General features: G+C 53.1%; 1 protein-coding gene across 6 annotated transcripts; it reads left to right on the forward strand.

Annotated features, from left to right (window-relative positions):
- The first annotated feature begins 87 nt into the window (after window positions 1–87).
- Arsa (arylsulfatase A) lies at window positions 88–6,867 on the forward strand. Of its 6 annotated transcripts, XR_007347616.1 has the most exons (10): window positions 99–352; window positions 460–711; window positions 855–1,095; window positions 1,187–1,405; window positions 1,480–1,649; window positions 1,966–2,090; window positions 2,172–2,299; window positions 2,498–2,600; window positions 6,073–6,213; window positions 6,427–6,867. XR_007347616.1 is itself a non-coding variant. In XM_048803153.1 (9 exons), exons 2-9 carry the CDS (start codon window positions 494–496, stop codon window positions 3,036–3,038), a joined length of 1,404 nt encoding a protein of 467 aa, XP_048659110.1. In that variant the 5' UTR covers window positions 88–352; window positions 460–493; the 3' UTR covers window positions 3,039–3,252. The 6 variants fall into 6 exon arrangements, 5 of the variants coding, with proteins under 5 accessions (XP_048659110.1, XP_048659111.1, XP_048659108.1 ...); XM_048803153.1 differs by lacking the exons at window positions 6,073–6,213; window positions 6,427–6,867 and adding an exon at window positions 2,692–3,252 and having other exon boundaries at window positions 88–352; window positions 855–948; XM_048803151.1 differs by lacking the exons at window positions 6,073–6,213; window positions 6,427–6,867 and adding an exon at window positions 2,692–3,252.
- The last annotated feature ends 5,345 nt before the right edge of the window (window positions 6,868–12,212 follow it).

Below are 12,212 nucleotides of genomic sequence, written 5' to 3' on the forward strand. Positions count from 1 at the left end.
CCGCACCGGGAAGCTGGTCTTCGTCCCACCCACCTCCAGGCTCCGCCCACCAGCACCCGGCTCCGCCCACCGGCCGGTCTCGCGTGGCCGAGGGTCACGGGACCACCTGGGGGCCTGAGGCGGAAGCGCCCGCGAAGGCTCCGCCCCTCCCTTCCTGGGCTCGGAACCGCCTTCGCCTGGCAGCGTCTGAGGCCGCGGTCCGCAGCGTCATGTGACTCCTGCCGCGACTCGAGCCTGGGCCGGGGCTTCTGGGCGAACAGGGCCTGGTACCCGAGCGTCAGTGCGAAGGGGTCCTGCCCCCGAGGGTCGCTGTGGGTTGGCCCAGCAGGCCGGGTCTCCTGGGTTCTGTCAGGTTCGCTGCAGTCGGGAAGTGGGTTGGGGTCCCTGAGGGTGGCGGCAGTTCTGGGCCTGGGGTCCCTGAGAAGAACCCGCAGGGACCAGTGTGCCTTGCTCCCCAAGGCTCTCTGAACACAGGCCTAGCGGCACCTGTGCTATGGAAACGGTGTGGACCCTCTGCGTGGCCTTGGCCGCAGGCCTGGCCGCCGACAGCCAACCTAACATTGTGCTCATCTTTGCTGATGATCTGGGCTATGGGGACCTGGGCGCCTATGGGCACCCCAGTTCCACCACCCCCAACCTGGATCAGCTGGCTGCAGGGGGGCTGCGGTTCACAGACTTCTACGTGCCTGTGTCTTTGTGCACACCCTCTAGGTGAGTGAGGGCCCCCACCCCACCCTGCTCTCCTGGATTCACTTGGATTGCAGAGGGGAAATCCATGTTTTTCCCTTCTCTTTCTCTGCTCCCACCTCTGTTCATCTCTATTGGATGCATGGACTCTGTGACCTGTCCTACAGGGCTGCCCTCCTCACTGGCCGGCATCCCGTCCGGATGGGCATGTACCCTGGAGTCCTGGAACCCAGCTCCCGGGGAGGCCTGCCCCTGGAAGAGGTGACCCTGGCTGAGGTCCTGGCCTCCAGTGGCTACCTTACAGGGATGGCCGGCAAGTGGCACCTTGGGGTGGGACCACAAGGGGCCTTCCTGCCTACTAATCAGGGCTTCCATCGATTCCTGGGCATCCCGTACTCCCATGACCAGGTACAAACCCCGGGGCCCTCATCCTCAAACACTTGACCTTCTCCCAGTCCCACCCCACATCCCAGACCCCTGACTGGAGATATGTCCCCAGGGCCCCTGCCAGAACATGACCTGCTTCCCACCAGCCACCCCATGTCACGGCGGCTGTAACCAGGGCATAGTTCCTATCCCACTGCTGGCCAATCTGTCTGTGGAAGCACAGCCCCCCTGGCTGCCTGGATTAGAAGCCCGCTATGTGGCTTTTGCCCGAGACCTCATGTCCGACGCCCAGCGCCAAGATCGTCCATTCTTCCTCTACTATGCCTCCCATGTGAGTGACCGTGGCCCTCCCCTCCCAGCTGACAGTGACCCCTATCAAATGCTGACTCCAGTCTTCACCCCCAGCACACCCACTATCCTCAGTTCAGTGGGAAGAGCTTTACAGGGCGCTCGGGTCGCGGGCCATTTGGGGACTCCCTGATGGAGCTGGATGCCGCTGTGGGGGCCATAATGACAGCCGTGGGGGACCTTGGGCTGCTCGGAGAGACGCTGGTCATCTTTACTGCAGACAATGGGTATGCCAGTCAGGGCAGGGAACATTCGTTGCTCAGTCATACACCAGGGTCCTGAGGATCCTTCCACCTTGCTGGCTGAAGACATCATGGGATAAAGGGGTGTCAGGAGATGGTGGCCATGTTACAGTAACTCCCGGGTTTTAGGCTGGGTGCCACAGATGCATAGGGATGCTGATCTTGGTAGGCCAGGGTGGGGACAGGAATGTAGTGGCCAGTTTGGGGCAGGATGTATAAATGAAAAGTGTGGGGCTGGTGGTCACCAGAAGTGGGTCAAAAGCCATGGACTGCTTGTTGCTGATAACCTTGTGTGTCCCAGACCTGAGACGATGCGCATGTCCCGTGGTGGCTGTTCTGGTCTCCTGAGATGTGGAAAGGGGACAACCTTCGAGGGTGGTGTCCGAGAGCCTGCTTTGGCCTTCTGGCCGGGCCACATCGCTCCTGGTCAGTCCTCAGGCCCTCTCCTTGGCCTCATTTCCCCAACCTTGATGGCTAACTGAATAACTGAATAGCCCTCTGCCCCAGGTGTGACCCATGAGCTGGCCAGCTCTCTGGACCTGATGCCCACCCTGGCAGCCCTGAGTGGGACCTCACTGCCCAACGTCACTTTGGATGGCTTTGACCTCAGCCCTGTGCTGCTGGGCACAGGCAAGGTAGGGTTAGTGAGCCCTTGGTCCCATGGGTTTGTTCTCCCTTAGAGTCTGTCCCAGGTCTCTTGATGAGTGGCATCCGAGTAGTACCACCTTTCAGGTTCCTAGGTGGGCCAGAAGGGACTGTACAGCCAGGGCCTACCACAGGGGCTGACAGCTCTTAGGGACCCTCCTACCTGGCAACCCTGATTGTGCCCCCAGAGCCCTCGGAAGTCTCACTTCTTCTATCCTGCCTACCCAGACGAGATCCGTGGGGTCTTTGCTGTTCGAAGTGGGAAATACAAAGCTCACTTCTACACCCAAGGTAACTCCATCTTCCTGGCTCCCTCTCCTGGCCCTGTTGACCCAGTGTCCTAGAGCCCTGGCCTCTCCTCTTGCTCTTGCCCTGTGCATAGAGCTGACCACCTCCCCAGGTTCTGCCCATAGTGACACCACTGTGGACCCTGCCTGCCATGCCACCAGCCCGCTGACTGCTCACGAGCCCCCACTGCTCTATGACCTGTCTAAGGACCCTGGTGAGAACTACAACCTTCTGGAGGGTACTACTGAAGTCACCCCAGAGGTGCTGCGGGCAATGAAGCAGCTTCAGCTGCTCAAGGCCCAGTTTGATGCAGCCATGAAGTTTGGCCCTAGTCAGATGGCCCGGGGTCAGGACCCTTCCCTGCAAATCTGCTGCAAGCCCAGATGTACTCCTTACCCAGTCTGCTGCCAATGCCCAGAACTCCAGCCCAGAGGACACTGACCAGGTGCACAGGGAAGACCCCCAGGGCCAACCTAGGGCCCCCTCCATGCCCTTGGCACGTGGTGGTTTATCACCATGAGGGCATGTGGAGGAGTTTATGCCTGATAATGTAATAACACCAACTAAGACTTGCAGGTATGGTAATTCAGCTACTCCTTGTGGTAACTCTGGTGATATTCCCCTGTTACTAATAAAGAAACTGAGGCACAGGAAAGTCAGGGACTGGTGCAAGATCACTCAGCCAGAAAGAGGTTGGGCTGGGATTTGAATCCAGGTGTCCTTGTTCCAGAAGCTTCTCCACCCCCAGTGATCTGCACATGTCAATACATGCATGTAAACATCAGCCCCAAACATGGATACCTCCATTCACAGGATCAGTAAGTGCTTTTAGGTGGCAGGAACAGGTGGGCAGGGCTTGAGGGCACAGTGACCAGAAGACCTCAAGATGCAAAATGCCTGAGAGAGACAAGTTTTCTCCTGAAGGAATGTTCTTAGAGAAGCAGAAGCTGGTGCCTAATTTTTATTAGAAGCCTGCTGGAGTCAGGTGGTGCACATTCCAGGTGAGGATAAGGGGCTTATTAGGGCCCTGCCAGCTCCTAGGAGAGCACACAGCAGCTCCTGAGCCAGCCTTGTGGGGCCCATCCACCTCTCAAGCTCTTCATTCCTCCTGCATGCTTCCCTCCTGTGTCCCAGCTTCACCTTTGATGTCTTGTACTAGCTGTTTTCCACACCAAATGATCTGTTACTATCATCTATCAGGTTGTGTTTCATCATGCTTAGGATAAAATCTACACTCCGTCCAGTGGCCTACCCTGTCCTTAAAGCCCCATTCCACCCTCTTGTTCCTTGGTCTTGGCAGGCTGGTGATCCATCCATGTTCTGCCTTCACCATTGGCTTTCTCGGTGGAAAGGTACCTTTTTTTTATACTGGAAATTGAACCCAGGGGCACTTTACCACTGAGCTACATCCCTTTTATTTATTATTTTTAAAATTTTTATCAGTTATTGATGGACCTTCATTTATTTATTCATATGTGGTGCTGAGAATCAAACCCAGTGCCTCACACATGCTAGGCAAGCACTCCACCACTGAGCCACAACCCCAGCCCTGCTTTTTATTTTTTATTGTGAGACAGGGCCTCACTAAGTTGCTGGGCTGGCCTCAAACTTCTGATCCTCCTGCCACTGCCTCCCATGTCCCAAATTGCTGGAATTATACACGTGTGCCTCTGCACTTGGCTGTGACTTTTGACCACCTGCCTGCATGAACAGATGGTGTGTCACATGCCAGGTGCTCCTTGGTAATGGTCACACGAAAGCAGTACCACCTGGGTGTGCCACTACTACCTTTGCAGGGCAAATGCTGTCTGTTGTCTTACTAGTGAATCCTCACTTTTTTTCGATGGTAGTCAAAGGCCCCGTGACCTCAAGGAAACAGGCTCTGTCTGATCCAAGAGGGTAGTGGCCACTCTGAGACAGTCACAGCCCAGGGATTTGTCAGGGAGTGGCACAACATGGTCCTGATAGTGAAAGGTTGGGGTGAGCTTCCAGGTCAGGACCTGACTATGGCAGTCACTGGCCGTGGAGGGACATTGTGTAGCTGCTAAACCAGTGTCTCCAGCTGCCTACCTGCAGAGCACCAAGTGCAAGAAAAACATGTTTAAGCCATCGCCGGGGACTGTCGGCTACTTGCAGCTAGGAGTGGCTTTATTGGAATGAGCCCTGAACGGGGTGTGGTGGGCACATGTGCATATATGACCTGTAGCGTCAGTTATGTCAGAGCCCCTCTATATTTCCATACAACGTCCCTTCACTTATGATCTGTTTGAGGGGCTGTGCTGATCACACCTCAAGTCCTGCTGGCTTGGGTGATCCCAAGAGGGCCAGCATGCAACAAGTGAGGAAGCTGGCCCCAGAGATGCCCAGGCTCAGGCTGAGGACAGCAACTGGAGCAGACAACAACCATGTATCACATCTCAAACTAACCGTCCAGCAGCACACCCTGTGTGCTGGACAGGTCGTTGTCAGAGGAGACCCACCCTACTCCCACAGAGCTTACAGTCTAGCAAAAGAGATAGCTTGACTGCCGGGATGTCAGACACAAGGGATTTCACTACCTCTAATAGGGTGGGGCACATGGTTATTGCCTGAGCAATAGGAACGTGAGGATGTTACAGATATTCTCTGTGGAAAGAGAGACACGAGGCAGACGTGAATAAAGAAATCAAGCTAGACACTATAAAGGTTTACATACTTATTACAATGTCATTGTATACTTTATACTTAAATAAAATTTTTTGTGGTAAACACTCCAAAGAAACAGTGCCTGGTCATACAAACAGTCACGAGGCAGGGGAGAGCAAACAATTGAGCCAGTCGGGGATGCGGGACTAACAGTGTTGGGTGTTCAAATCCATCCTCTGCACGCAAGAGCCAAGAAGGAGATTCTCCCCCCCCTCCCTTTGCTATGATTTGTTTGCATGAAGAAATGCTTGTTTCCATCCTCCAGCTGCCCGAGTTCAATACACCCTCCTCGTACAGGCATGCACACATACATGCACAAGTGCACACACAAACACATTCTTAAACGCTTATCCTCCAAAACCATCCACAATGTTCCCACACTTCCTGTTCTTCTCTGCTACCATTGATTTATAAAACATCTTTTCCTGCAAGCCTAAGATAATCCATTCACCAGCTGGCAGCTGTCCATTCCTGCAGATCTGCTTCCTCAGGGAGCCCAGTGCCCTCTGGCAGAGGCCAAGAGTGCTAGAACAGAAGCGCCTTGGCTCTAGTTTCCCCTCAGGTATGTCAGGAAGGAAGAGGAGATATCTGGAGCAGGGAGTCCACCCTCTCCCTTGCCTTTCACCCCTGCTTTCTCATGCACTCTCCTCTCCTGCAAGTGACCAGAAGGAGGAGCAAAGGGGACTGTTAGAAGCAATGTTTAATCTCTTTCTGCATATTCTTTTTTTAAAATATTTTTTTAGTTATATACGGACACAATATATTTTGTTTATTTTTATGTGGTGCTGAGGATCGAACCCAGGTTCTCTCACGTGCAAGGCAAGCCCTCTACCATTGAGCCACAACCCCAGCCCCTGCATATTCTTAATCACAAAGTAATGTGTACTCACTGGAGCAACCCAGGCAGTCCTGCTGACCTCAGTCCAGGTGGGTAATGCTGTCAGTGGGTGTCCACACAAATTGGGTCTGTGTGCTCATGCCAATGCTGTGTCATGGCTCTGGGCACAATCCCCTGGTGCCTGGACGCTCCTATTGGATGTCTTGCCATCTTTATAACCTGGCCTTGTGCAGGGGACGACAGGAGTCACGAAGGGAGAGTGCATTTACTTAACCCCTTCTAACCTTCTTGGCCCTTCTCAGGTAGATGCAGCATGCAGGTCCAGGGCACCAGCCACTGGTCACCCACAAACTGCTCCCCATGAGCAGCTCTGTAACCCACTTCCCACTCAGGCAGCCTCAGGAGGAAGGGACTCAGTCACAGGAGAGACACCTGCCACACTCAGATCCTGGAGGAGGGGGAAATTTGGGAGTGACTAATCCAGGATTCCATGGAAGAATGGAGCCACTCCTCTGCAGACACTAACATCAGACAGTGCATCTCATAGGCCCGTGGTCTCCAGATTCTGCCGGCTTCAGGTGGAGACTTCAACCCAGTCAGGAAGTGGAGCTCCACCTCCCATCCCTGGCCTGAAGCAGGGGTAGATAGGTGCGTCTGTGCACCGCAGAGTTAGATACCCGCCTATAGGGCATCACATCTCCTCTTTAGTCGTCCTGTTCTGCCTTCTTTTAACTCTGGGAATCCTAACGACTTCCCAATAAATTTCCTTTTGATTAAATTACTCAGAATCAGTCTCTATGGTTGTGATCATAGAATGCTAATCGGCACAAGAGGCAGCTAAATAATAACACTGCAGGTTCCTAATCCCTAATCCCAAAGTGTTCAGAGTGAAAGGAGCTGGACAAATTGGACCTGGCCCCTGCCATCAAGGAACTCTACTGACAGATGGGTTCAGCATAAAAATGTGCCTGCCATCTCTGGTGGAGGGTGGGAGGTCACCTCCTGGGGATCTCTGCCTGTGCCACTCTTGCCACCCCTTCCTGGGGGATGTGCCGTCCTGAGGAAGGAGCCATGTGACCTTTTTCTTCTCTGCTACTCTGAATGGATGGATACCTGAATTGGGACCCTCCCAGTGTGAGCTAAGCGATCCAGTCCTGAGATGGGAGTGGAAGGACAGAGCCTGTGAACCTGGGGCTTCTTCAGAGTTCCTTCCATGTCCTTCAGCTGACCCACCAAGCACAAGGCTGCCAGATACCCTGAGGGACAGTCAGGCCCACTCCATATAAAGCCTCCAGACTCCTGAAGGCCTGGACTATAGGCCACAGAGTCCAGGTAGCAGATTCTGTCTGGATGGATGCTTGAGATTCCACAGAGATGGGTTCTGCAGAGGTGGCACGGGAAAACACACCAGGTAGACATGGGATCCACCTCTCCCACTTGCTCCAAATGTGCACAAAGGATATAAGAAAAAGCAAAGTGGCAGGGCACAGGGGTGCACGCCTGTAATTCCAGCGACTCAGGAGGCTGAGGCAGGAGGATCACAAATTCTAGGACAGCCTGGGTAACTTATGGAGACCTTATCTCAAAATTAGTATAAAGAGGGGGTGGTGCTGGGGATGTAGCCCAATGGTAAAGCACCCCTGGGATCAATCCCCAGTACAAAAAAAAAAAAAAGAAGGAAAAGGAGGAGCAAAAGCAAATTCATCATGCTGTCTTTAGCTCAAACAACAATGCAACTATCTTGAGATGCATTATTTCCTCTTCCATTCTGCCAGGCAATTCATGTGAGACCTCTACGTTCACAGATATGAGGGCGCACTGGAGTCAGTACAGGCCAATTTTGGACTCCGAGACCAGGTTCGTGGCCTGAGGTGCTGCAGGATAACAACCAGGATGTGAGCAGGCTGTGGGCGCTGAATGTTGGGTTTTATACCGTACATAAAACATCACTCGGGTTCCGGAGCAGCATGTCAACCCCTGGCCTACCCTCACCTCGCATCTCACATGTCCACGCGAAATCCACATCTGCACCTGAAAACCAAATGTGACCAGATCATGACTGCAATTTCAGGGCTACAGTGCACTTTGCTAAACACTGCGGCAACATTCCCTAACATCCTCTCTTTGAAGGTGCTGTTTACTTCCCCATCACCTGCTTGGTGGGCGGAAGGTCTTTGCCCGGCTTCCTGAAGACGTGGGACCTGTAGCTCAGCTTTGGTGGATCAGAAGCTGGGTGGAGGTCTTCTAATGTCAGTGGTGAGTGGGTGGTCCCAGGACCTTCTTCTTCCCTCCCTCCTCCATTGGCATGTGAAGTGCTCAGGGGGCAGAGGGTGAACACCCTGCAGGCAGCCCTCACACCATGGGCTGGAGCCAGAAGATGCATTTCGTCCTGTCCTTCAGGTGAAGGTCTCAGGAAGGCACCAGCCTCATTCTTGCCCAACCCTCTGAAGCCAGCTCTGTGAACCTGCCCCTTCCTTTGCTCTTACATTTCCCTCTGCCTGGAATTTGAGCATAAGGCTTGGAGGCACAGCAGCCTCCATGCAATCATGAGGACAAAAGTCTCTCACTGAAGACACAGGCAACGGCGGACTTCACAGTTACACCCATCACACGATCCACTTCTTGTAGACACATATTTGTTTTACCTTACTGGTTATATTTTCAGATTTTTTTTTTCCTCTTCAGTATTGAGGATTGAACCTAGGGGTACTCTACCATTGAGCCACATTCCCAGTAGTTTTTATTTATTATTTTGAGACAGAGTCTCAGAGGCTGACCTCAAACTTGTGGTCCTCCCACCTCAGTACATAATTGCTAAAAGCAATCCAGACGGTTTCATGGCTCAGCTCGGCCTCATCACGACAGTCGCCCAGCACCACACAGGATGCCAACCACTAAGGTGAGTTTGTGGAAGAGTAAGACTTTATTTAGGAGGTGCTCAGTGTGCTCCAGGGGTGGGGGACTCAAACCTGCCTCCCCAAGGATGGGGCTGCGGCAGGTATGGGGGACACAGGTCATGAGGAAGGCTGCTGGAGGCGAGGGCATGGCGCAGTGGGGCTGAGCCACCAGTTCACCCGCTCCCCAGCGCTCCTCTGCAGAAGGCCGTGGCCCTAGAGGGCGAGGTGTGAAGAGCTGGCCCATCACGCACCTTCCCGACCCAAAGGAAGGGCCAGTGGTTTCGACCGTTTTGAGCAACTCTAGGTTTCTGAGAAGCAGCTTGGGCACCCGGCCACTGCATGGGGGTGTGAGGCTTGGCTAAGTGACCTCAGAGCTGGGTGGACACCACAAATCACTGCAAGCAAGTGAAACTAGAGGGATGGTCCGGGTTTTCCTTCAGTTTCAACTTTCAATATTTGTCACGTTTCCTTTCAGTAGGTTTCAACACAGCCTAGCTTCTAGATATGATTCTGTGTATTCACTTTCTCTAATGGTATAAAAAATATTTTCTGTACCTTGACAAAATGTTAATAAGCACACCTTTTCATGTCTGCCCAATATTTCAATTGGACAAATATACTTCAATTTAGTGAACTCTATTAATCAGATATGGGTTTTTTGTTTGTTTGTTTGTTTGGTGCTGGATATTGAATACAGGGATATTTCACTACTCTGAGCTATATCCCCAGCCCTTTTTATTTTTTATTTTGAGACAGGGTCTCAATAAGTTTCTTAGGCTCTCACTAAGTTGCTGAGGCTGGCCTCAAACTTGTGATCCTCCTACCTCAGCCTCCTTAGTCACTAGAGGGTGTGTGCCACAATGTCCTGCTGGCCCACATGCATTGCTTTAAACAAGAACGTCAGGAATGGTGCTGGGGTTTTAGCTCAGTGGCAGAACACTCGCCAAGCACATGTGAAGCACAGGGCAGCACCACATAAAACTTAAATAAAAAAAATAAAGGTATTGTGTCCATCTACAACTCAATTTTTAAGAAAAAATGTTTATTTTTTATGTGGTGCTGAGGATCAAACCCTGTGCTTCACACGTCTAGCCAGCCAAGGACTGGGTGCAGCCAAAACCGGGAGGTGAGGGGTCCAGCAACCACAGGATGTGGGGGGGTCGACAAAAGGAGGTGAGGGGTCCAGGAAGCCAAGGACACAGAGCAAATCCAACAGCTGCTCCAAGGCCAGTCAGGAAGAGTGAAGTAGAGGCTCAGGAGAGACGCTGGAGGGACAGCAGTCCCAAGAGGGGGAAGCCGGGGCCAGGAGGCGTGAAGGCAGGCAGGGGGGAAGGTGGGCGGCAGGGTGCAGGAGCCCCGCACAAGACTCCCCTTCTCTCAGCTGGAGGGGTGCAGCTTGCTCAGGACGGGGTGAGGCTTTCCAGTGCGCACCAAAGGACACTGCTGCCTGAGGAGAGCAAGGTGTCCGGTGGCTTCCTGACAGGGGAGATGTTCTTTCCGTGACTAAGAAGCTGGGGTTCCGGCTCAGTGGAAAAGTGCTCACCTAGCACCACTGAGGCACTGGGTTCCAATACAAAAATAAATAAAGGTGTTGTGTCCACCTACCACCCAAACAAGAAGGAGCTGCAATTCACAGCAGCAGTGAATTCACACCCTGACTCAGATCCACCTGTGCTGTCACTCACTGAATTCACACACTGACTCAGATCCACCTGTGCTCTCACTCACTGTAGTCACACCCTGACTCAGATCCACCTGTGCTGTCACTGAAGCCACATACCCTCAGATCCAACTCTGCTGTCACTCACTGACTCAGATCCACCTGTGCTGTCACTCACTGAAGTCACACACCCTGACTCAGATCCACTTGTGCTGTCACTCACTGTAGTCACACCCTGGCTCAGATCCACCTGTGCTGTCACTCACTGAAGTCACACAAACCCTCTTTTTCTATTTGTTGGCTCACCAAGGGTATTTTAGTAGAGATGTGTGGTTTTTACAAGCAGAACTTATCATTTTTAATTTTTTATTTTTTGCAGTATTTGGGATGGAACCAAGCCTCATGCATGCCTGGCAGACGCTCTCCCTGAGCCACACCGCAGCCCCAAACTTGTAAATATCCTGTAGTAAACTTTCAACACTCCTCTGTCCACTTCTTCCTTCTCACTGAAGTCACACACTGACTCAGATTCACCTCATGTCCTCTGGCCACCACTGTTACACTTTGGTCTCAGCAGGAGGAACACTGGCCCACCCCGATGCCCACTTTCATGTGGACGCCTGCTGGGGAGCTGGGTACAGTGAAAAGCAGTCACCTCTTTTCTTCTGGTCTTCTTAGAGGGGTTCTAAACTAACAGTTTTAAGGTCTCAGTGGAGTGTCTTCAAGGAGTCTGGGCCACTCAACCCTCACATGGGAAGGACGCAGGATGCTGTAAATGCCTTCCCTCTCTGGCCTGGACGTCTTCGGCGGCCCATCAAGTGTGTTTGCAGAGAATCTCTGTTCGGGCCTCCAGAACTTCAGAAAGCACTAAAGGGTGCTTCTTTCCCAGGAGCCCTTGCCCTGGAGTCTTCGTGTCTACCACCACAGGCAGCATCTGGGCACCCCGGATCTCAGCACCCCTTAGAAACAGCCAGGGTCACACCAAGCAGAGTTTATTGAGGCCATCGCAGGGCCCATGTACACAGGGTGCATCGCACGCAGGGCAGACACACACTGGACTGAGGGGGTGTTAGCGGCAAAGCAGATGAGAAGGGGCGCCTGGCAGGCACCTCCTCCTAGCAGCATGGGGACTTTGGGGCGAGCATCAAGAACCACTCCTAGTCGCCCCACAGCTCTCTTGGGGACCCTTTCCCGTGCCCCCCAAACTCCCTGGGGGGTGGAGGTCCCTCTCTCTCTGTGGTCAAGGATGGAATGATCCCTGGAGATTCACTATAAAAATTAAGATTCCTTTATAAATCACAGGGGAAGGGCAGGAGGGGATCCCTGGGGAGCTTGGCATCACCTGCCACCTCCAGCCTCGCCTTCCTTCACCCCCAAGTTCTGACCCCAAAGTAGAGGGCAAAGAGCAAGGTCTGCAGGCACAGAAAGGGTATGAGACAGAGGAAGGGAAAGGAGGCTCAGGGACAGGACAGGAGAGGGCGTCAGAAAGGGTGCATCAGAGGAAACGGGGCGGGGGGGGCCTGGCTCCGTGGCCT

Source organism: Marmota marmota, unplaced genomic scaffold, assembly GCF_001458135.2.
Source record: "Marmota marmota marmota unplaced genomic scaffold, marMar, whole genome shotgun sequence".
Classification (NCBI taxonomy): domain Eukaryota; kingdom Metazoa; phylum Chordata; class Mammalia; order Rodentia; family Sciuridae; genus Marmota; species Marmota marmota.